The 24,375-nt window shown below is 42.8% G+C and overlaps 1 protein-coding gene across 5 annotated transcripts in view; it reads right to left on the bottom strand.

The window, feature by feature from the left end:
* The window catches only part of sulf1 (sulfatase 1), a 35,096-nt gene extending 16,021 nt beyond the window's left edge, over positions 1-19,075 (bottom strand). For 2 of the 5 annotated variants that reach the window (XM_020646420.3, XM_065948711.1), the window contains exons 1-5: positions 18,642-19,064; positions 5,497-5,786; positions 4,804-5,043; positions 4,001-4,152; positions 1,194-1,363 (exon numbers count right to left, since the gene is read on the bottom strand). In XM_020646420.3, coding sequence (XP_020502076.1) covers positions 1,194-1,363; positions 4,001-4,152; positions 4,804-5,043; positions 5,497-5,671 — 737 coding nt within the window. In that variant the 5' untranslated portion in view covers positions 5,672-5,786; positions 18,642-19,064. Of the gene's footprint in view, positions 1-1,193; positions 1,364-4,000; positions 4,153-4,803; positions 5,044-5,496; positions 5,787-18,641 lie in introns of all 5 variants that reach the window. The other 3 variants (XM_065948712.1, XM_020646401.3, XM_020646412.3) reach the window with 3 other exon arrangements.
* Between the last annotated feature and the right edge of the window lie 5,300 nt (positions 19,076-24,375).

Here is a 24,375-nt window from a genome sequence, read left to right as displayed (position 1 = left end):
CAAGCTCTGCAACACCTCCCAATAAAAAACTTTTTTCATATGTGTTATGAAAATGTAAACTTAACAAGCACCAAAACAAACACCCTTTCATATCCATCATCCACCTGGGCCACCACAGTAACCAATCCACATAATCCACACACACTCAAACTACACAAAATCACTGGGGCAACCCCTTTAGTCACTCACAGGCCCTGGCTCCACCCCCACTCCCTGAAGGCTTGAGCTAAAAATAAATTAATAATGTCACAAAGGGTGTTCTGAGATGCACACAATGCATTCCAATCGACCCCAAGAGCCTCGGGGAGAAAACTGATTGAAATGGACAGGAAGTCTTCTGTGAATTTTCACAGGAGGGGAGGGAAAGGGGAGATAGGCAAGGAATGAGAAAGCTAGAGATGACACCGGGAGACACAGGAGGAGAGGTAAACAGAGAAACAGAAGCAGAGATATAGAGATAGACAACAGAGCAGTGAAGCCAACAGACCGAGTGGAATGTTAAGTGGAAGGAAAGTAAGAGGAAGGAAGAGAGTAACACTAAAAACTGCTGATAAACAAACAAAAAGAGGAATATTCAGCAGAAAAAGGAGCCTTGTTGCTGAGAACGCTACATCTACCTCTCTAAAAACACCATACCTCCCCCCACCCAGTGGAATAGTGCACCCTTTGGAGCCTTGGCCCACCAAGAGAAGGCACGGGCACGTTTCCATGGAGCGACCCCGAGTATTGGAGTGCTGCCTCAACTTAGTGATGAGAGTTTAGGGAGGCCAATGTTGGCTTGGCATGAGTACAGTGCTCTGTTAAAAGAAGCCAACACTGATCTTCTTAATGGTACGTGCCCCACATTTTCTTGGATGATAAATCATTTTGATTTCACGCTTGCTAAGTCAGCGACCCCAGCAGCTTCTAAGCAACCTGTCATCACTGGGGATTGAGGGGCGTGAGCACTGTAATAATGTCAGGTACACCAAATCGTAAAATCCCTAATTGGATGTTAACACGAAAATTTCCATACTGGGGCAGATGAAAGCTGCAGGAATGTCTGGGTATGTAATTTATAAAACTGGGCCCTTAACATTAATTTTTTTTTTTTTTTTTTTTTTACTTCACAACGCTAAAAATTCCTCTGTGGGAACCCTGATGAGCATATGTGTTTGAGCATGTGCGATAATTTGAGTCTGCATGTAACTTACATGTGCTGTGAAGCATTTGGGAAGTGCTCAGCGTACTGTGGAGCCGAGTCCTCGGGGCCGTGTGGAGCAGCGTGACTGATGACCATCATCACAGGGCGGTGAGGGTAGACCCGCTTGGACATGCGGAAAAAGTTGATGCTGTCGTTGGTGATCAAATCTGTGAAATAGTCCTGGAAAAGAGAGCAAAAACCTCAAATAAATGGGATTTATTAGGTGTTGCAGGTTTTAAAATCCCAGCTACAGAGGGTTAAAAAAAAAGAGGGTGGAATTGGGGAACATGCTAAACAACATGAGCCTTGATAAAACTCGTTTGCAGTCCAATCACCGTGACATGTTGCCTACCCTTGTCCAGTCATTTTCAAATAAATGGAGAGTGGCCAGTGGGGATATGAACTGGGGCCATTGAGTACACTACATTACCAATCTGTCGAGTCAACAGCTGGCAGCTTGCCTGTGTGTGTAAATCAGAGTGTGTACTTGGTCTGTGTGTGTATGTGTATACAGTATACGGGCTGTTGCCTCATCAGTGGATCTCTGCACTATTGAATGTGACACCACTTGATGGTGAGAGGAGCCTGGTGCTCTAAAATGGTATGTTGTTATGACAGTTCCCACCGTCTGTACTTCACTCCAGGCTATCCGTTCTCTTTCTCCTATGTTAATTCACTTTACTTTGTCCCTTTTTTCTTTAAATGTGCTTTCCCTCCTTCTCGGTTATCCATACTGGGAAATGATGGAACACACAAATCACAAACAAAAAAGCTCAAAATGTTTGAAGCCTCACGTATTAATGTGGAAACAAGCAGCAGGTCACTTACATAATAGAGATGGAGAAGATGTAAGATTCCCAAGTTATGTTTTTAAATTTAAGTGACATTAGCAATGCTGAAAGAGCAAAAGTATTGCCTGCTTTAAAGACTCAGGAAATTTAAAAATCGTCACATCAAAGTAGCCACAGTCGTTGACATTTTATCACAATCTTTATTTCAGCCATGTTGGAGACTTTTTTTTTTTCTTCTTAAATATACAGTAGGTCACACCCTGAACTGAAATCTCAAAAGCATTTGCCAAGTTTCCGAAAGTAGACCAATCATTCTACCTGTAGTTTTGGCAAGCTGCTGTCTGGCATACAACATGCGGAAGGGAGTGCCAGGTTCAGAATGAAAGGGTAAAGGGTGATTTCCCTGAAATGTCAGAAGTGTGTCTGGCTGATTCATCCTGTCTCTATTATTAGGCTTTATAGTCCGGACAGCTTTAAAGGCCTGGCGGCTGTGCATGCCAATGGAGGCTGGTGATTGCGCGCACATGGCAGAGCAAAGCAATGCCGCGCTTGTTTCCCTGTGTTAACTGGCTTTCCCAAAATTGAGTCAATGCTGTTTAGGGGTCTGGGAGGTCCAAAGGAAGTGACAGTTTCATGGAGAATGCTTTGCCAGCAGCTATGAAATGGTCAAGGAGGTGAAGAGTATCACTTCTCCCACAACCTTTTGGAAATGACGAATACAGAGTGGCAATCAAAGAAATCCAACTCATTCACACATGGTTTGTTTCCAGAATGTTAAGTGTTAAGCTTAACACTAGCCTACATGGTTCGAACATCAAAGAAGCAGGGCGATTTTGGTTTGAAGGGCCAACTGCCTGATCTCAATACAGAGGAAAATTGAAGACAATTAAGCATAACATGTAATCGCTCAAGCAGGCTGCATTGTGCCGTATTAACTGCTGTAGTGGAATTAGAAGGAAAAAACATGTGGATCCCATATTTTACAATAAAAACTGACACAAAAAAGTATTCAACAAAACCTTAACCTCAGTGAACTCATCCTCCCACAGATGGAAAACCAGATGAGACTTAATTGAATGAAATCACTGAGTGAGTGCCTCATCTAATCTCAATGTCTTGGTGTGCCAAGGCCATTACATGTGGAGAACCATAAACTTCTCACCCTGTGTGAATCTAAAAAGAGGAGTTGTGTTTGCCCTAGTGGTGCCATGTTGATGGGTTTTGGCAGTAAATAGCAAATCGTGTGTCCATTTGGTTTTAAACCATAATCTGCTGACCAAGCCAATGTCATGTAAACACCTGGGCCTCAGCTTGTGAGTACTTTTACACCTTAGTCCAAGTTGGCAGGGGAGCAGCAGTCCAAACATTTGTTTGCACATCTTTTGGGCAGACAGTCTTGAAACTTGACATGTATCCAAACTATAAACCCTGCTCATGGATTCCTTGTATGCCAAGGGAAAAGCTACCTTGGAAGATATTGGCATGGAGATGCAAAAACAAACTGACAGCTCTTGCAAAAACATTTGGGGAAGATTGATCACCCATGCCATCCAGAGCCACAAAAAGACAGTGTAACCACATGATTATCTCCAGTCAGACCATGGTAAAGTGAAATTTCCTCTCTTTTTTTTTTTTTTTGTGTGTTAATATAGCACATAATCTTTGTGCAAAACTTCACAGTGAGTTAGAGGGCGGGGGGTAATATTTATCACAGGCAATGTTTGCTTCTCATAAATACACTTTAACTTGAAAATGTCTAAATGTTGAGAAAAGGTGCGTCATAATAAAAGGATGCAGCAGAGAGTAGACGCCACCTCCAGTCAACTCATTCCCTTTAATTCTCAAATGAAAATTCCTGTCAGCTTGGATCACAACACCATGATAAGTGAAGTGCTCTGCTGTCTGTATTTAGAAGTGGAATGAAACCTGCAATTTGTCAGACTAAGTCTTTAGATTAGGTCATAAAGGGAAAACAAATGAGGGACTGGAATAATGGTTCCCCTTTAGAAGTGATGGAAACAAATACCTTGGCATAATCAGCACCATGCTTCTCCTTGAAACCATTCCGACAGACAGTGTAATTATAAAAGCGGGAATTTTTTATCAATCCAAGCCATTCGCGCCACCCAGGTGGGATGTAGCTGCCATTGTACTCATTGAGGTACTTGCCGAAGAAGCCTACAGAAGAGAAGAAAAGAAAAAGTATTTTCAGCATCTTTCATTTGTTCATATAAAACCTGTACCTGTAGATCTCTATTCTGTCCATCTGTGACTCTTTCTCTGTGTGACGCATAACTTTCTTGCTTGTTACTTTCTCCCTGGCTTCACTGCAGAGAATTCTGGGATAGGCTGGGCAGGGAGCCAGGCTGTCCCAGGGAAGGCTAATTGCAGGCTAACGCATCAGCTCGAAAACCGCAGGCCACGCTGCAGCCCACAGGACCCCACTGAGCTGCCCTTTCCAACGCCTGCCCATCACTCTCACAGACACTGTCTGAGGGAACATGACAGCAACCTGGCAAGATCACTGTGTTTGCATTTCTCACAGCAGACAGCCAGGCAGGATGGTGCAGAGTCTGGCTAACTGTATAAATTTGCACTGATCTAATATAGAGGGTCCAAAAGCACATTTGAACTTTTGGCGATTGACAGTATCTTAGAGAAAAAGTTACTTCGTACCACTTAAACTTTAAACTTTCTTATTAAATAACGGGAAAAAGCTTTACCAGCAATGCATTAGAGGTCTTAGTGGACTAAAAGCAAACCCTTACTCTGAATATCCTGCATAGGGAAGTGCTCCAAAAACTTGAGTGCATATCTTTGTTCACTAACCTGTCCTGTAGCCAGTGTTGTTGAGATAGACAGCGAATGAGCGAGGCTCGTGCTGAGCTTGCCAGGAAGGGGACGAGCAGTTCTCATTGTTGGTGTAAGTGTTGTGGTTGTGGACATACTTTCCCGTCAACATGGAGGAACGAGACGGGCAGCACATCGGAGTGCTGACAAAGGCGTTGGTAAAACTTGTGCCTCCATCTTCCATGATCTTACGAGTTTTATTCATTACCTGTAAAGAACCTGAGAAACCAGTCACAGAGGTCAGTATTTATTTGTTTTCATGCATTCTCAACAGTATGAACATTTTTTAAACAAGTCTTTTCCTGCGGACAAAGTATTCATTGATTTCCATGTGAATAAACACAGTTTGTTTATTTACATAACCAGACCTTTTCTGACTAAATTCTCTCTGAGTGGCAATTAATTATAATGCAGCAGTTAATAGGCCAGATGGCCATCCGGCTCTGGCTAATGGCTTGAATTTAATATTTAATGTGTAGAGAAAAGCCACGCAAGTCTTGTTGCAATGCCCTCAAAGACAAAGCAATTGATTAAACAGCATTAACTCAAGAGAGATTCACAAAAATTAAAGAAATACACATTGTGAAACGTTGTTGTTTTTTTATTACAAAAAAGGGTTTTGAAAAAGGGTCCCAGACATTCACAGAGGACAAGAGAGTGTGCCAGCCTTACCCAACTCCACATCCTGGTCATCTGTCATGATGAGGATAATGTTTGGCCGGATGTTTCTGCGGTCCCTCTGGATGCGACCCCTCAGTCCCTGGGCCCTGGTGGTGATGAAGGCCCAGCTGCCTGGGGCCCAGTCCAGACACAACAGGGCCATCCAAGCCAGCCAACGGACCAGCATGGTGCTTGAGACGACAAGAGACAAGCTGGGTAGGTGGGAGGATGGGGACAGTCAGGAGAAGAGGTCCGGCCAGGCCACTTACTCACACCCGTGCAGCTCTCGCAGCTGTGGTTGGCTGTGAAGGAAACAAAAAGAGAAAAAACATTTTTAAATTTAAATAAGATTTTAAATAAAGGAACATGGGGTAACATAGAAAGACATTTTTTTTTACAGTGGAATAGTAGAAAGACTGCATTACGTTCTCAGAAAGATAGTCAGTGAAAGCTAATATTCCCTCCAGAAAAATCTAAGCCTATTCACTTCAGAAACACTTTCTGCATCTTGTCACAAATCACACTCAAACAACAGTTAATACATTAACAGAGGAGCCAAAAAAAGTTCCTTCCACACTTAAGCCCTTGATGGTCCACCACAAAAAAACTTGCCCAACAGTTCAAACGTATGTTGCATCCTGGCTGAAACCTCATAAATATTCTCCACTGAAAACAAAATCCCTCAACATCATTTCTTCTGACCCACAATTAAAACAAGAATCACAGCAACCCATAAAAAACATCAAGACTACAAAACAGCAGACAGGATCTAGAAATACTGCTCTTACCTCAGAGGATCCCTCCAGTCTCATTTTGTCTGGCCTTTTCTCATATTATCCCAGTACTTTTTCTTGTGTTTTTTCACTCTCTCCCTCTGTATCCGATAACACACACTCACACTCGGAAACTCTCTAACATTACTGGAGAGCTGTTGTTCAGCTAGCTGTGCCAAGACTGTGCCATTGGCTGCCTGCACTCAAAACCCACAGCCACTCTCGTGTTTCAGCCAATCGTGGCACACCTTCCACCTGTCACTCAAAAGTCACCCCTGTTGAGTCAAGCGTGACAGAGGGCCAGTGGGGAGGATGGGACCACACTAGGGGGGGAAGGGGTTAGGGGGCACAGGAGGTGGAGAGAGGGTTCCGCTACATTAACCCCAGTGCCACTGTCGCCAATCACAGAGAACCACTGAGTCATTATAGCACTTTGCAGCCTCTTGCTCACTTACAAAGTCATGGTTGGTCAAAGGAGTCTGCAAATCCTGCAAATCCTTTTTTTCCTTTATACCAGGGACTGGTGTTTAATCTATACTAGTGCTTAGCCTAAGCGCTCCAAAATTAGAAGATAAATACTATGTTGATTATTATAATGTAAAAAAAGAAATACCACTTTAATTCAATATATTCCAAACATTAATCCATAAATCCACTGTATTCATCTACCGTTTCAATAGCATAACAATAGCCTGTAACATAATGGCTTGTGGCTGTGAGATGAACTATGACGTTGGACAAAGAGTACTCCATCATGGCCTGTGAAAAAGGGCCTTATGGACAGCAGTCGTCCTGCTGAGTGGAACCTTACTGCTCGCTATTGTGAGTTAATGGCCTGAAAACAAATAGCAGGTCTATAACACCTGAGCCTGACAAACCCTACTGTGAAGCTCCACCCTCCACTCATTTCCACGCCGGTTGGAAAGGGGTATGAGCTGACACCTAAAATAAGTCATCATTTATTACGTCCGACTCATAACGGAAGGCACTTTGAATTGGATTCCAACAGATATGGGAATTTTAAGATTGATAATGATTATGAACTTAGTCACTAATAACTGATATGGAGGCTGATACTGTAAATTATTACGCTTGAAATAAAAAAATAGGTTTTCTCTTTGCAGATTGTAAACTGATTGTGCGCCATTAGATCTTTGCAAAGGTACTCAGGTACTCTAGTGCAGACCACTGCTCAGCTTTAATGCTCTGTGCAAGGCCAAGACTTTAAGATATAAATGTTTTTTTAATTTGTATAACTTAAAACTATGTTTATTTAAGACTAAAGTCTTTTTACAGATAGTGTGAATTTATGAGGAGAGCTGATTGAAAAGGATGATGAAAGGGTTGCATGATGAAAAGCCAAGCTTAACATATTATATAATTGCCTCATATCTGACCTTACATAATATATGACAATTATTTTTATTCTATATATTTGACTGTAATATGAAAGTGCACAAGTTCATGTCTGTAATCACTTGCTCTGATTGATGTGCTAAACATTTGACTGCACATAAAGATACAACCACAACAACTCCCTCTCACAGCAACATTGAAATGGCTAAAAAGGTGAGTGATGTTCTTTTCTCTGTGCTGAATTGTTTATCTGGAGTTCCTCGAGTTAGAAGTTGTCTCCAATGGAGCTTCAGGCAAAGATTTAAGAGGACTTTGGTCCATCCTGCGTTTCAGATGAGCAGTGTCTGGGCCGGCCAACCCAGTCATCGTGACAGCCCTGTGCAAACATTGGCGCCGTTTGGACAAACACCCCTCCAGCGCAGGCTGGCAGAGTGCACAAAACCTCACAGTGAATTACGCACACAACACAAACTACAGTACAAACATATGGTGACACACAGAAACTCATCAGACGTTCACACACAAAGGCTTTCTCCCACAAAAAACATATTCTCCTACTGTGAGGGTCCAAGTCCTCCTACAAAAATGGGAACGCTTCCCGGGAACAATAGATGCAACCCAGATCTGGACAAAATTCAAAATTCTATTTCTGTCGAGCATTGGGAAACTTGAAATCAATTTTAAGCTAGTCAGCCAACTATTGTAATGTTAGCACCCAGCAAAAATTCAATTACGCATGGCAATCGTTTCCAGCAATAGCCTCTCCATGAGACTGAGAGAAATAAGAAAACACACAAGAAGTTTCATTGTGAAAACTGACACAAACCTTGTGGTGCTAATGTTGTTAGTTATAGTGGTATCAATAACTACACTGTCTTTACGGACTACAATGGCGAGGATAATTTGAGTTGCCACACACAATCGCCAGTGGAATATGATCTAAGTAACGCAGTATAAATTAGAAAGCTTTGCCAAACCTTCAGGTCACCTCTCCTCCTAACTTGCTTACAAAAAAAAAAGTTTCAAGTCATTTTCATAAACCCTTTCATTGTGAATGAGTTTTTTTATCTATACAATCTAGTGTGCTATAAGTAGAAAAAGGCTTCTTCTATACATCTGTGGATCAGACAAGAGATCTTTATTCTTGGACATAGTCAGGAGACTAGGGAGCACATTGTTTCTCCTTCCTCATTGTTTTACAGGATTAGCACTAATGACCCTTAAATGAGCCTTTACTGTACTCATCATGGGTAAGATGTGGGAGGAATAAATGGGGAGGGATGTGAGGAACGTTAAATGGCCCAGGGGTTCAAAGGACTGGAACAAAAAGACCACTATGGAGTTCAGACACACAGCTGCCAGATACACAAGATGTGTAATTTTCAGATTAATAGCCATCAACACTAGGGATGTTTAGCACACCTCAACACCCTAATAATCTTTCATGATAGGAACGTTTTTTCCTCCTTTACTTGAAGAGAAAAACTATTTCACTTACCCTCCTTTGGCACATGCAGCATTGCTCAGTGATTGGTATGGCTGCACAGACAGCTGTTCTTTGTGCACTGAGTAAAGCTGGACATAATAGAGTTGTTGCCTGTGTAACCATCCAGGGCAGTACTATATGGCTGGTTGGCAGTTGTGCCCTCCAGTTAGGGCCTCAAACCACACACCCTGCTGCACCCTGACCCTCCTCTGACCCTAGTGGTAATATGACTTTGATGGTAGCTTGTTTCACCAAACCTCAGCAACCTGAGGCTACCTACACACAAGGGTTAAGAGAGAAAATTCTGAGGGAAGAGAAAATATGAACTGCAGGGGGTTCAGTATAGAGGAATGAAAGTTAAAAAAAAAAAAAAAGTCTAGGAAACGCTTGCTTGTGATTGGCAGGTGTATTCATTTCATCAGACGAACAGCGTACATATGGCTTGGATTCTGTTCAGTCAGCATTGGCAACCAATGCATTTATGACTAGTCACTTAAAAACAGGAGATGCACTGGGAAGATACATGAATTCTTTAGTCACTAGCATACTGAATGATAACTATGAATCCTTGATTACCTTAAAGCAGCATATTTGTCCTCTTCTCTGTCCATGTACTATGTGAAAGTGAACATGAAGAGTTTGGAGGTGAAGGGGTTTACCTTCCCCCAACAAGATGCAAGTCAAACCCAAAACAGATGCCAGCTCCACTACAGTGACTCAGTCAATCATAAAGGGCCTTACTTTTAAGAACAATGGCCATTTCAAAGCAATTTAAAACCCCTCTTATTCCTGTCCACCCTCTCTCGCTCCCTCTCAATTTGCACAGTCTATCGTTAAGGCAGCCAAGTCCCAGAGGAACAATAGCAAAGAGTGGGTATTAAAGTCTGATGGCATAGTTTGAATTCTGTAGGTTATTCTGTCTGTGAAAAAATAAGCTCAATATGTAGAGGACAAGGGCCTTTTACACCGAGGAGGGCCTGTGTCAGGGACCACAGTGCACCCACCAAGACATGCCCGTCAGCCACACTGAGCAGGCCCGAAGGAGGGCTCTGTCACAGTGCACCCAGTATGTGAGTATGCTCTTGGAAAATGCTCAGAGCTTGATGTTTTCAGACTCTTAACTCCACAGATATGTTTGACCAAAATGACCAGATTGGTGTAGGATCTATAAAAAAAAAAAAAATCAAAGCAGGGAGGGAAGATCACTGGCTCTTTGTACTGTATCAACGTGTTTATGGCAACGCAAATCTTCACCTTGACAAGCACGTCCAGAATCTACTTTACAGCTATAAAAGTTCATATGTTAAAGCTTGGAATGATTCCCTTCACCTGGTATGTGGTGTGTTTGGGGTACAATGCAGGCTACTTTAATGAAGAAGAATGGGCTCGATTCAGTGAAATGTGAACCTGGAGCGAGTGCATGCACCGCTATTAGTGGAACCCCTCGTGTTTCTTTCGGACCTGGTAAGAGACCCTTTGTAGTGCCAAGGCTGCCAGGCCACCCCATCAATATTATGGATGCATCTTAATGTATAATTAAATGAATCCTGGACCAAAAGACTTCAAAGTGGGAATGGCTTGTGGGCCACCAGGTGGTCTGTGGGAAACCATGTGGGGGTTTTAAAGAATCTTAAGAGGGAAATAATTAAAAAACACAAGATCATTTCAGAAATGGGTGAAGCTGACTGCGTATATTTGTTTGTGTGTGTGTGCGCATGCATGTGTGCTTCTGAGGCTAATATAGATAAGCGTCTAAAGTGGTAAAAATGACAAATGGGCCTAATCATAGGTTCATAATATTACATATTTCCGCACTAAACTCACATATAAATATGTCATCACTTGTATTCTTTTAAGGAAGTTTGATTTTCAAGTTAAATCTGTTTTTACAAGTGGAAAAGCAGATGTTGCATTCAAGAAGAGGATGAGGAAAAGAGTGAGAGAAAAAGTGTAGGTAGGAAGAAAAGAGAGAAGGGAGAGGGATAGAGTGAATGAAAGTAGAACCACTTATCTGATTTACAGTGTGATACCAAAACATGGAATCACAATTAGAGGATCAGCAGCCACAGTTATATGATATGGGTCTAAAGCCAATCCTTTCTTGTTGAATCTATTCAAAGCTATGAATGGAAAGCATTTGTGATAGACGATCTCTGATGAACTAAAATCATTTATATTCTTCCAGCCCACTCTCTTGTCAAAACCCACACTCCCATCAGAAACACACAATCAGGCTGTGGGAGATCCAAAGAAAGCCGAAGCGAGACCAGAACATCCTGGTTTCAACATATTGCTCACTCACGGGTGGCTTTCTTGTCTCTTTGACTTGTCAAATATAGCCCAGATAAATTATTCCTATTACCACAAGAGAGAGCAACGGCAAATTGCTTCAATGGGTTTCCAGTGAGGTAATTGTCACAAATAGAGATTGATTTCCTTTCCATGAAATCAGCAGCATGGTGGCAAAAGGAAAGAAGGAGAAAAAGACTGGGGACTGGGGATATCGTTGAGCGGTGAAAGGAACTTATTCAGGAACTCCTGAACCCAACAAACATACCCTCAGATGAGGAGGCAGAGTATTGTGACCCTATATCCTTGGCAGAGGTCACTAAGGTAGTCAAAAAGCTTCTCAGTAGCAGGGTGCTAGGTGTAGATGAGATTTAAGGCTCTGGACATTGTCGGGCTGTCGTGGCTGACAGACCTCTTCAGTGTCCCATGGAAGTCTGGGATAGTGCCTGTGGAATGGCACACCGGGGTGGTGGTTACAGGGGACAGGACGATGTGCTCCAAATATCAGGGTCTCACACTATTCAGCTTTCTGTGGAAAGCTCATAACAGTTTGCCGGAAAGGAGGCTCCGGCTGATTGTCGAACCCTGGATACAGGAGGAACTATGCAGATTCCATCCTGGCTGTGGGACAGTGGACCAGCACTACAAGGCTTCTTGAGGGGCATAACAGTTTACTGATCCAGTCTACATGTGATTTGTGAAGCTGCAGAAGGCTTACAATCGTGTCCTTGGAGGGGTCATGTGGTGGGCAGTCTGGGAATATGGGGTTCCAAGGCCGTGGGTTCTGAAGTCCCTGTATGAACAAAGTGAAATCTGTGTCTGCATTCTCAGCACAAAGAAAGACACATTCCCGGTGCGTGTTGTCCTCCGCCATGACCGAATCTCAAGGCGCATTCAGGGTAGGAGAGTTTTCCAGTCAGAAATTCATCTCTGCTTTTTGCAGAGGATGTTGTTCTGTTGGCTTCTTCAGGCCAGCAACTCCAGCAGGCATTGGGATGGTTTACAGTCAAATGCAGTCGTGATGAGGGTTAGCACCTCAAAGTCTGAGGCCATGCTGGAAACAGTGGTTTTCTCCATCCGGGTGTGGATTGAGTCCCTGCATCAAGTGAAGGAGTTCAAGTCTCTTAGGGTGTTGATCACGACACGAGTGAGGGTAAAATGGAGCCTGAGATGGACAGACAGGCTTGGTGCGGCATCAACAGTACTGCGGGCGTTGTGACGGACCTTTGTGGTGAAGAGGGAGCTGAGCATAAAGGCAAAGCTTTCCATTTACCAGTCAATCTATATTCCAACCCTTACCTTCGGTCATGCATCGACAAATGCACCACACGCCTGTATAACTTTACTTGATTAACTCAGGGAAGCTATGATGAGGTAGAGCTCAATAACTTAACCATTCACCATCCCACTTTAATAACATAAGAGTTTTGTTGACTTGTGAAACTGACTGGAGATAATTGTGTTTAAATCGATAAAGGCAGAGTTGTGTTTAGCAGCAAAAAAAAAAAAAGAGAGAGAAAAGGTAAACAGAACATCCTGGTTTCAAATACAACAAGCTCTGCTCTTCTGGGAAAAATTAACTTTTATGACATAATTACAAACAGACAGATAATAAGATGACAGTAAACATCTGAAATAAATATACATTTGAGAAGGAAAACAGTTTTTCTGTCAGTGAAAATGAAAAATATGTTTTAAACTCAACATACACCAATACTACTCCATGGCCCTCTCTAGGAATGCATACCCAATGATGTCTTGGTAGTCATTGATCACTATCCAAGCTACCAGAATGATGCTTACTATCACAAAAAAACATACAGGCCTTTTATGAAAGCCAACGCTGATGTAAGTGAGTAAACTGAATGAGTATTTAACAAATAATTGGATTAAGAGCATCTCAATTTCAGAGAACAAACCAATTACATTTTGAGAGATAAACAAGAAATGGAATAAGGCAGATTCCTCCACAGGGTGACGTGGTAGCAGCTCAGTCAGCAGTGTAGTACTGCTGCTGGCGCATGAAACCAAACACCCTTAAAATGTGGAACATGTGTAGGCATATTCTCTGGGAACCATAGACAAACATAGACCATGAGAACCAGCCTGCGTGACCCTGGACGCCATAAACAAACTTCTCCATGGCTGTGACACACCAACATGATACCACTCATAAAAATGCATTTGCCTGATCGCACCTGTGCCTGTTCAGCACTCCTCTTTAACCAACGCCTTTGGGGCGAGTGTGTGTGTATTTGGAAATCATATACTCTGTATGAGCACTAATCATTCACTGAAAGAGTCAGAGCAAGAATCAGTCAGACTTCAACTCAGACGGACACGTAACCTGTAATTTGTACAAAGGGGAGCTCTCCTTTCCATTGCCTCTGGCTCAGTGTGAGGCTTTTCCAAAGCATGCAGTAACGTCATTTGTTATCCTGCCTGGCCAAAAATCAAGATCTTCCTGCACTGTACAATATCTAAATTAGGTTATCAACTAAAGATAGAATTAGTTTACAAAGAATAAAACAGGAAGCTTACTGCTCCAAATCCTTCCATGCCTTACGTTTGAGCCAAAGCTGAAGGAATGCAGTCGACACATCATCCCAGCATGTTCAAGAGACACCAGCTGAACTTGGTTGAACTCGCTGCAGGCAATTCAAGAAAAGCAAAGCGGAGATAATGCTGTCATGCAATGCTGGACCTTGTCGGTTTAAACAAAGTTGCTCAATCTTCAATACTTCAGCTCCTTAAATAACCAGCCATTCTGCATTCACACAGCAAAGCCACAAAGTGTTCAAGTAAGGGCAAACAGGACCACGGGCTACCAGTAGCACATGGTCAAGTCCACACATCTAAGTGTTTCTGCACACACAAACACACACGGGCAGAGAAGGGGAGCACTGGCAGAAGCTGAATGTGTTTGCCCGCTCCAGGGGAGAAGGGAAGAAAGGGAGCAGAAGAGCTGAAACAAACGCATGCTGGCTTCTATTAGTCGAGTTGTGGAGCGGGAAAGAGGGGTGAGGAAATGTATTCATTCCCGCTGCCCCCCTTCATTCCCATCCCTCCAACCCTCCCACCCCATTATCTCCATTCTGGAAAAGCGGTGGATGAAAGGGACAACCCCCCAGTGGCAGCACTTCTCCCTCCAAACTTACGCCGACGCATTCTGACGGCTGCTTAATTGTACGTGATACAGGCAGGGCCCTTTCTCTTTCAAATCTAAAACAGATTGCTTCTCCCTGGGGAGGGGATTATTGGACAAGAGAGATGACAAAGCAGAGACAGTGCAGCCCTCTGGGGGGTGGAGGATGGAGGGGGTCAGCTTGTGGATGGTGCGTATGTGTATACACGTTTTTCCTGTGTTTCTCTTTTGTACATGCATGTGTCACAAGAAGATTATGTTTGTGTCCATGTGTTTCAAATGCGAACACGTGTGGACAACAACCTAGAGCGTGTGCAAAAGCGCCAGCCTCTGATCGTTGGATCTTTGTGTCCGCTTCAAAGTACTTCTTAGGTCCTCTTTTTTTTTAATCACATGTTCACACCTCCCTCTCTCTTATCTTGGCCTCTTCTACTTTATCCCTGTTCCACTTTGCCCTTTGTGTCTCTCTTGACCCAGCTTTCTCTTTCCCCCTCTTAAGCCCATGCTGCATCTACGTGCAGTGACATTTAAACAAAAGCAGCTCTGGACATCACAGAAGAAGCATTACATCTCCTCTCTCACTTAGTTGCTTAAAGTATGCTGCAATGAATACAGCCCAAAAGGAGTCCCACATCATCTCTTGCACGATTTATTCTCTGGAGACAATGACAAGAACCTGGTCAGAGGTTATTCCTGGCTTTGCAAAACCTTTTCTTCTCAAAATACATCTTCTGTCGCCCAACTACTCATCAGGGTAGAAGCTCGAGAGAAGAAAAAAGAAACAATGCCGAAAAATAAAGTTAAGTATTGTATAAGCATCTAGTGTGCTGCTCTCTTCATTGTGTGCAAGTGGATCCGAGGTTTGAGGATTTGGCATTCCTACTAAAGATGAGCTGACTGTGATGTTTGCATGCCCTGACCTTTACCACTCAAATGAGGGGGCTGAACAAACACATGAGGGTGCTATTGTGAGCTCCCCAACACACCCCCCCCCCCCCCCCCCCCCCCCCCCCCCCTCCCCAAAAGAGATCACTGCAGTGGGTGTGTGCGCATCCTGATTTGCATGGCATATTTCCCTGGAGAAATGTTCCTTAAAAGTCAAGGACACATTTGAAGGCTGCACGTAAGTGCATCGAAACACAGTGGAAGTGTTTGATCAGTGAGGACAACAAAGGAACTGAGAAAGTGGCTGACTCATCTAAAGATCGCCTTTCTAGATCCCACACAAATAAAGGCATGCCAAATACTCACTGTTCAAATACTGGTCATTTGCAGTGATAGGTCTGTGCAATCTACTCCAGCGCTACTATGCAATCAGGCGAGCGTGAGGAACACTATCATTAAGCCGAAGAGATAAACAAGTGCTGGAGGAGAGGGTGGTTTAGGAAATCTTTCTTAACATCTCACACACAAGAGAACACACACAATCTATGGAAAAGACAGAAAGAGATGCTATATAACTAGAGGGATCAAAAGGCATGAAACCAACAATCTTCTCTTCGCAAAGATGCAGAAGCATTCAGCAGAAGAATTTGTTGGAACTGTTGGCTTGTTCAACTGTTCCATTTGATTGCAGTTTTCAGTATAGATGGATAGTGCATCATTCAAGAGTTAGAGCTCAAATGTTCTCATTGAAACACTCACTGAATTTAAAGTCATATGAAAAATAATCTTAAAGAATTAAAGTACTACCTACTGTACATGGCACCTAGAATGAATGCATACTTGTAATCCCCTTTCTTACAGTATGAGTCTGCTATGAATGTTTTTGACCTTCATTAGTCGGCATGTAAGAAATCACCCAGGATGTCTGGGAAGCCTCTGATTCACTGTGGTTGGCATTTAAAAAAAATTAACACACAGATAAGACGAATATTGTTAGTATAAATACTACTTCTTCCTCATCATACTTAACAGGAGACCAGATTACTTCATTTATTGCATTCACACGCCCACACACACACACATTCACCACAGTACATTCAATGATGGCAGAGCTGCTACTGGAACAACGTTTGTCTTGGCGAGGGTCTACTCCCCAGAACCTAATTATTTGCAGCAGCTGCTCACGCTCTTGTTTGTAGCACAGTGAAGCTAAACTGTTTAAAGGATCTCCTTCTCTTCTGAGCTGGCAGACAGCGCTGAGTTCTAAAAAAAAAAGGTCCCAAAGCTGCTTTGCTATGCTCTGGGTGCGGTAATCAAGATTGAATCGAAAATCTGCTGGGTGAAATGAAAGTGAAGGGAAGATTTATGGATCAGTCTTGTCAAACTGTGAGAGTTTAAAGGCAGGCCTCATCATTTTTTCTCCAGCTCCTCAATTCAGTAATACAAATTGGCACTTTCAATGTTTTGAAATGTAAGCCAGTCTGGCCACTGATCTTGCCTGGTACATACAAACCGCTTTGAAAAGAACCACAGCATATTGTTTTCCATTTATAAAAACACGTTTCTTTGGACTAGCAGAATGGATGAAAACATTTGTCATACACACAGTAAATAAAGTTGTAAGTCATACATTTTCCCCCTAAAGTAGATGAACTTTCATAGCAAATGTATACATGAAATGTACAAAATTGATTTTGAGAGAAAATTAAATTTGGTAAAAGGATATTTTGGAGCATGTTATTTGTATATGTGATGTTTCTCTGCTATGACTATCGATGACAGCCATTCTATTTGACTTCAAAACTGGGCGCAGTGGTCAGCGCGCACCCCATGTATGGAGGCTATATAGTCCTCCAAGCGGGCGGCCCAGGTTCAGATCCAACCTGTGGCTCCTTTCCCGCTCTCATTCCCTGATTTCCAACTCTATCCACTGTCCTATCTCTACAATAAAGCCATGAAAAGCCCCCCCCCCCCCCCCCCCCCCCCCCAATTTTTTTTTTTTTTTTAAATGTTCCAGTTTCTAATATAAACTTCTCCCTCAATTCTCCCTAAAACCTTTCAGCTGTTACCCTCATTGATCTTCTATTTAGCCAAATTCTCCACTGGCCTTAACGCAACAGTTGCCACAGCATATTGGTGGTTGTGTTAATACTTGAAGAAACAAGCAGGAAGTGTAGCTGCGGCTGGTTTACCTAGGTAAACAGAAATCTACACAACAGCAGCTTTCACCCATACAACCACCTCTCTTCTCAGCCCGGCTGCTGTCCACACTGCCTTTCACAGCTGCACAATCTCCTTCGCAGACACCTCATACACACACATACAGACACACATACTGTATACACCCACATGCAAAGTGCCTTAAGCTAGGCATAGGTACCATACATCATATTGCCACTCCACTGGCAAGTTTCCCTTCTCACTTGACAGGAGTTCAATGGCTGAAGTGAGGTATACAATCTGAGTCTCTGCCTCTCTTCTGAGCTCTGACAGTTTGTCCGGAAAACACTCTTCAGCAGCTCATCCATTTAGCATAAACTGACACATGGTGCCAGAAGTGCACTCTGAATAAGATTTATGTAAAAACTGATCCTGTCTGACTGAAGTGAGGGAATTTAAAATACTGCACTGAATTATGGAAGTGTACATAAAATGGGATTTCATTTGCAACTACAGCAGATGGCAGAGTAAATAAAGAAACTATTCATCATTGATGAAAACAGAATCAATCAGTCAGGAGAGACAATCAGAGAGAAATACAGAACTGATATTTGTTACCCATGTTGAGATACATAACTCTTAGGATGCCCTCACTGACACAGTTAATAATGCAGCATAGTGTTTTTGATTGACAGCAAACATTTTCAAAACTTAGCTCTCTTTCCACTCTCCACACATCCTGCATTCAGAGAGATAGAAATTAACAGATGGCTGCTTATGGATTGTGGAAAAATGACATTAATGGAATGTGCTGCTGTCTAATCCCCTGAGACTAAGGAATTTGCGATGGAGGGAATTCCTGTCATTCAGGGGAAAACTATGAAGTCCAGTACACAGAGCGACTGTAAAGGCAGCACATACTTATTACACTTACAGACTCCCACTTTGACAGCCTGCTGCATCAAAAATTTACTGCAAATTGTGTAAACTAGGCACCAAGAGCAGTGGAGAAAAAGTGGTAAACAGAAGAAAAAGGGCAAAAATAAACACATTGAGAAAGTACCTGAAATGCAGGAGAGCAGAGTGCCGGCCGAGTGAGTGAGAGGCAAGGCAAGGATTGGTCTTCTGTGTTTGCTTCTCCTGTTTCTTGAGCAGTTCTCCCTTGTCCCTGTCTTGAAGCTGGATTTTGGGTTGAATAGTAGGGGGGACCACACAGCTCCTGGAAGACAACCTCTCTCCTCTAATCCTCTCTCCGATGTGATGACACTCTCTAACCTCGACCATCTGTTGAAACACGTCCTGAAGCAGTCAGCACCGCACTGTGTCAAGAACCCCACTCCCCTGCCCAATCACAGTCCGGCTGCTGGGTGGCTCCTTGCTGCCAGGAGGCAGGGACAAGGACACAGCACAGTGCTGAGGGAGACACACACACACACACACATACACGCAGTCACACACATACACAGATACTCTACGAGATGGAAGCAAGAAAACTCCCAGTCATCGTAACCCGAGAGGCAGAGTAGGAGGAAGGGACGGGGAGAGTGAGAGGAGTGGAAAGCGAAGGAATGGGAGGGGAGAGAGGGTGAGGGAGAGCAAGAGTGGAGAGAGAGAGAGAGAGAGAGAGAGAGAGAGAGAGAGCATGCAGGAGTTGAGAGGGACAGAGAGAATGTTTGTGTGGCGGAAAAAAAAAGAGATAAAAATAAGAAGATAAACTGAGATTGTGCTTTATATTCTGCTAATGTTACATAACATTTCTCTAGCAATTGCTAAAAACACACTGATACAGAAACTATTTTACCCTCTGTACCAGACCACTCTCCTCCTGTTCCATCTGCAGCTGCTGAGTATGGGGTATAAAGAATCAAACTAAAACAGCTATAAAATTCTGTATTGCCTTCATGGTGGGAATGCTGTTGGCACTAAACTGTTACGTCTCCAGGCACAGAAGCACAGGCAGCAACCCTCACACCTTAGTGTGATAAATCCATACAGTCCCCCAGCTGCATTCCTGCCCTTCACCACCTATTGCCTTAAGTTAAAAAGGAGGGCAGAGGGGAAAGACACTAAAATTACAAAGCTCAGGAAAGAGGGAGACAGAAAAGGAAAAGAAAAGAATCAGAGATAAGAAGGGTTACGGGTTTACGGCTTGATGGGAGCAGACTGATGGAGCTGACAATCACCATCAAAACTGTAACTGATACGTTTCTGAAATGAACCAAACTATTTTCAACTCATTCACACATAACCCGGGGGACATTTGTTGAGAAAATCTGTCACATTAATCATTTTGTTCAACCACTGTCCTACTCACTGATCCATTAAAAAAAAAAAGGATTACAAGACCCTGATGATACTCAGCAGCTACTTCAAGGGCAGCCCTAATGAGCTGATGCCCATTTGATATCCGACAGCATCACAATGAGTTAATCAGAGGTGTGAAACGACAGAGGAAGGCTTCTAAGTGGGTCATTTACATTCAATAAGAAGCATCGACACCGTGGCCTCTGTTTCAAGTCTTTGATAATACAACTAAGTGTAAACATGTTAACAGACTGAGAGTAATGAAGAACATTGATTGTCTCCAAATGACTCTTAATCAATGGTAAAGTTTTCCCACATTATTCTTAATACTCAACTTTTAATGGGATAACTTCCTTTTATATAAAGCCATCTCATACTATTTGTTGTATCTTGAAATGATTTGTAAGTATGGGACCTGTCTTGTTAAATTTCTTAGATGTTATGCTGTAATGTGGCCGAGATCTCCCATGTGTATCATGTTTACATTTTAATTTGATTGCACCACAAACAACTTCATAGAGATTTTCAGTGAGAGTCATGGTTATATTCGCCCCAGGTTTACAAATGAGGATATTGAATTAAACTAAACAAAGCTTATTTTCACCAGGGACACGTGAAACTTTCCCCAGCTTGGACTGATGTTTGCAACAGGGGCAGCGATGAGGGAGAAAAGAGAGCCTTAGGGGGAAAGAGCTCAAATTAGATTAACTAAATTCACAAAGACTGTCCCCAGCCCCTCCTGCATGGCTACACACACCCCAACCCACACCTCGAAGCCCCAGCCCCCATTCTCACGGCCGAGAGGTTTCCAAAGGGCCTTCAGGCAGGCCAGGGGCGACCAAATCCCTGTGCTCTTTACTGGATTAAAGATTGCTGCCCCACTGGGGGAGAGGGTCTGTTTTTCCATAAGCTGAGCACATCTGTAAACATCATAAATCCACTGAGACAGAAAAGGTTATCAGGCTAAGTTTGTGTGAGGAAAACAAGTACCAGGCCTTTCCAGCAAAGACGCACCTAGAAACTTTGAAGAGTTAGAATTTGCTCATTCACCGATTGCAAGCACACATCGTTCGATTCACCGCTCTTTCCATTTTCACTTCTGCTGATGAACACAACAGCAACAAAAAGTGAGGGCGAAGTGAGGTCTCTAAAATGGCCCCATCTTACAAATGACTGAATGACCTGCAGGAAGGCCAGTAGTTCTAGTCCCCGCCCCTCCCCCTCCCCCTCCCCCTCCCTCCATCTTCACAAAAAATTCAACAAGACCATCATGAGGATATCTGACTTTAAATAGCTTCAAGGAGGCCAGTTTTGTCAAATTTTTGACCTCTCTAATTTAACCTCAAAACAGGATAGTGTCATCATAACGTCTTTTCTCCCAGCTTTACTTTAAAAATTGATCCAAAACATTTCCCCCCTTTTCCGTCCAGCTTTCCAACCATCAGTTGGGCCTGCAGGTGCAGGCAGAGGCCAGTGTTGGGGGGGGCTACTCGGTTCACTAGCCCCATTCACTCTGGCTGAATGAGATACATAGGGGTGTCATTGCTGTGGTCCGCCCTCTGTGCCAGTATAGAGTGCAAGCTGGAGCTGGGGGGATACTGCCATGATGTGGAGGAAGGAAATCATAGGGGTGACTCTGGCTTAAGCTGCACAGTGGTTGTTTTTTTTTTAAAACCAAGCACATAGGTACTACCTTGCTATCCATGCCCTGTAATAACATGCTGTAGATTTGTGTCAGCTGTTTAGGATTCCTTTGAGATCCTCAGGAGTCTATACATCAAGGACCAACTAATTAACCGCTAACACTGGGAGCAGAGCTTATCAGACAAATCTATTTTCTACCACTAAGCAAGGTGTGCTTGAGTTTGTACTCCACAGTGATGTTGTTTCTAGGGACTAGATTTGCTTCTGTCCAGTGGCTTCCCCAGGACCCCTTCCACTCCAGGAGGTAGAATCAGTGTCATGTTGAGTTCATGCCAGAGAGGCACGGATGGGAGCCTGGGATGTGTGGGATTCAGCAGGAAAGCATGAGAGGACACGCACAGTTGGTCATGAATATAAACGGCTACGAGGAGAAATGAAAGGCAGGAGAAGGAAGGACAGAGAGAGGATACAGGAATACAGTAGGGACAGAGGGGCAGCAGGGGTGAAGGAAAGTAGAAAAGAAAGTAGAGAATAGAGGAGGAGGAGGTGAGGGGGCTTCTGTGGTTCAGTGACAGCTGAACACGCAGCACACGCATGTGGAGGGAGCTCTCCTCACGCCACCCTCCTGCTGTGTCATGCATGTGCCCCTTTTTCTTCTCCTATGTGATATAACACACATGAAAACAACAAGGCCATGCAGACATGGTAAGATCTGCCACAGTATCCTGAAGAAAGCAAATTGCCAGATCCCCCCCCCCAGGACAACCAATACTTATAGTGTACATGCAGATTAACAACCTTATAAAGGTGCGTCGCTATGAAATAAGGATTATAGTAAGTTGTATTTGTTTGCTAGAGAGTGCTAGCTTCTGTTTTCTAGCTTAGTTGTTTCTGTATAGGTGTTTTTTTAAGCCTATAACCACTGCTTGGGGGAGAGGGGGTTCATGTATGACGATTATTTACGGCACGCTGAAGAAAAAGCCTTTCTACAGTTTCCACAGCAAATCTTCAACATTTCAAATGTTAGATGTTAAAGCACGATGGGTTTAAAAACAACAACAACAAAAAAACACCGGCTACGGCTGTTTTGGACAAGATGAGGAAAGCGATCAAAAGTTTGATACCACTTTGTCGACAGGAGGCACCAAAAACAACACAAACTGAAGTTCCTCACAGGGGCTTTGACTACCAAATCTTTTTAGAGTTAGAGAGGTTTGGAGCTCAGTTACTTGAAACAGCTAAATTGAGCCGTTACCCTTATCTTTCTGTTGTGATGTTAACATGCTTTGTATGTTAGGAGCATTCAATTTACAAGTAGTTCAACAAAACTCTCACTTGCATGGTAAATCAAAAGGATTTTTTTATTTTACTCAAAAGGTTAACAATGATCGCTACAATAAACATTAAGGCTGACACCTATATTTGAAAAGCTGTTGTCAAGCAGCTAACAGGTAGAGCTGCAGACCAAAGGGAATACACTAACACATCATGAACTCATTAACAGTAACCTGAGACCAAGTGTTGAGTGATGATGATAGGATTTAGAGGTCTGTTAATAATGACATCCACCAACAGACTTTGGTTGGATGCCAGATGTGCCAACACTTCAATGGCAGATGTTTACATGATGGTCAACCATGGTCACCAAACATCAGTGAGTAAAGACTGTTGGCATTTAGGGCAGAGTATTACCTCAAAAGCCATTAGCTAACATGAAGTGACTATATTTTCATGAAAGAAACTTGTTCTTCCTCACTCCCCAAACCTCAGTACATTTAATCTTAAAGTCTGTGGATCTGAAGAAAATTACGAGTTAGATGTCCGTTTCTCTTATATCAAACAGATTGTTTTATTTGTAATGATAAAAAGGTGAAAAAAAACTTACCAACTTCCAGATATATAACTCAAGAATAATGCAGCCTATATTGGGTTATTCTTGGCATAAAAAGAAATGAAAGTGCACCCAGATTTTCCAAATAGCAACTGTCAGCATATTGCTCAATCCATCTTCCAGAGGGATTTAAGAACACACAGAGACTCTTCATGAACAAGTCTTACACAGTTTGTTGCAGATATTGGGCAGATCAATCTCCAAATCCATCTAAAAAATATTTCAATTCAGTGTTCTCTGAAAACAGTAGCAGACCTCTTTTTCATCTTTTTTTCCAAACTTCAAGTATGATTTATGTTGAGAGTAACAATCAACATAATGATAGTACATAGAACAAATCTGATAGACCACCCAGAGAGCTCTCTCAGAGCAGGATTTGGACCTTCTGAGAACTTCTACAAAAGTAGGGAAAAGATAGTGAGAGAAGCCAATCCTATCATGCTCCTGATCTGGTGAATCATGGGATAACGGAAACCATTCGGGATAGCCTTAAGGTTCAGTAAATTGCTAAATGGCTGGGAACCAGTGCTGTAAGCAATGAGATAGATACAGCGGGGGAGATACTGATCGCTCTCCCTGGGTTCAAGGAAGAAGATGAAAGGCATTCTGCCAGATCAGACAATGGCGATAATGTAGTGACCAGGTACCACATGAAAAGCCCCAGGGAGCTTTAAGAGTGTAAAAGAACTGAATTCCGCTAGATGAATTTCCCAAACAAGTTGTTGTCTTCAGTCCATCCTGTCAGACAAGAGCAGTAGAAGCAAGAACATTAGATAAGGACACATAAGAAGAGGGTTCTGAGGATAAGAAAGACACAGTTATGGGGTCATAAAAGGAAAATGTCACTTCTTCTTACTTCTGCTGCATAAAGGTGGGCCTCTCTTTGATATTACCATTATCATACTTCATCAGAAGGGGGAATACACTTGTTCTTGAATTTAAACACAGGATTAAGTTT

The sequence above is a fragment of the Labrus bergylta genome, chromosome 20, assembly GCF_963930695.1.
Source record: "Labrus bergylta chromosome 20, fLabBer1.1, whole genome shotgun sequence".
Lineage (NCBI taxonomy): Eukaryota > Metazoa > Chordata > Actinopteri > Labriformes > Labridae > Labrus > Labrus bergylta.
Note: the sequence above shows the minus strand (reverse complement) of the source record. Positions and strands in the feature narration are given on the sequence as shown.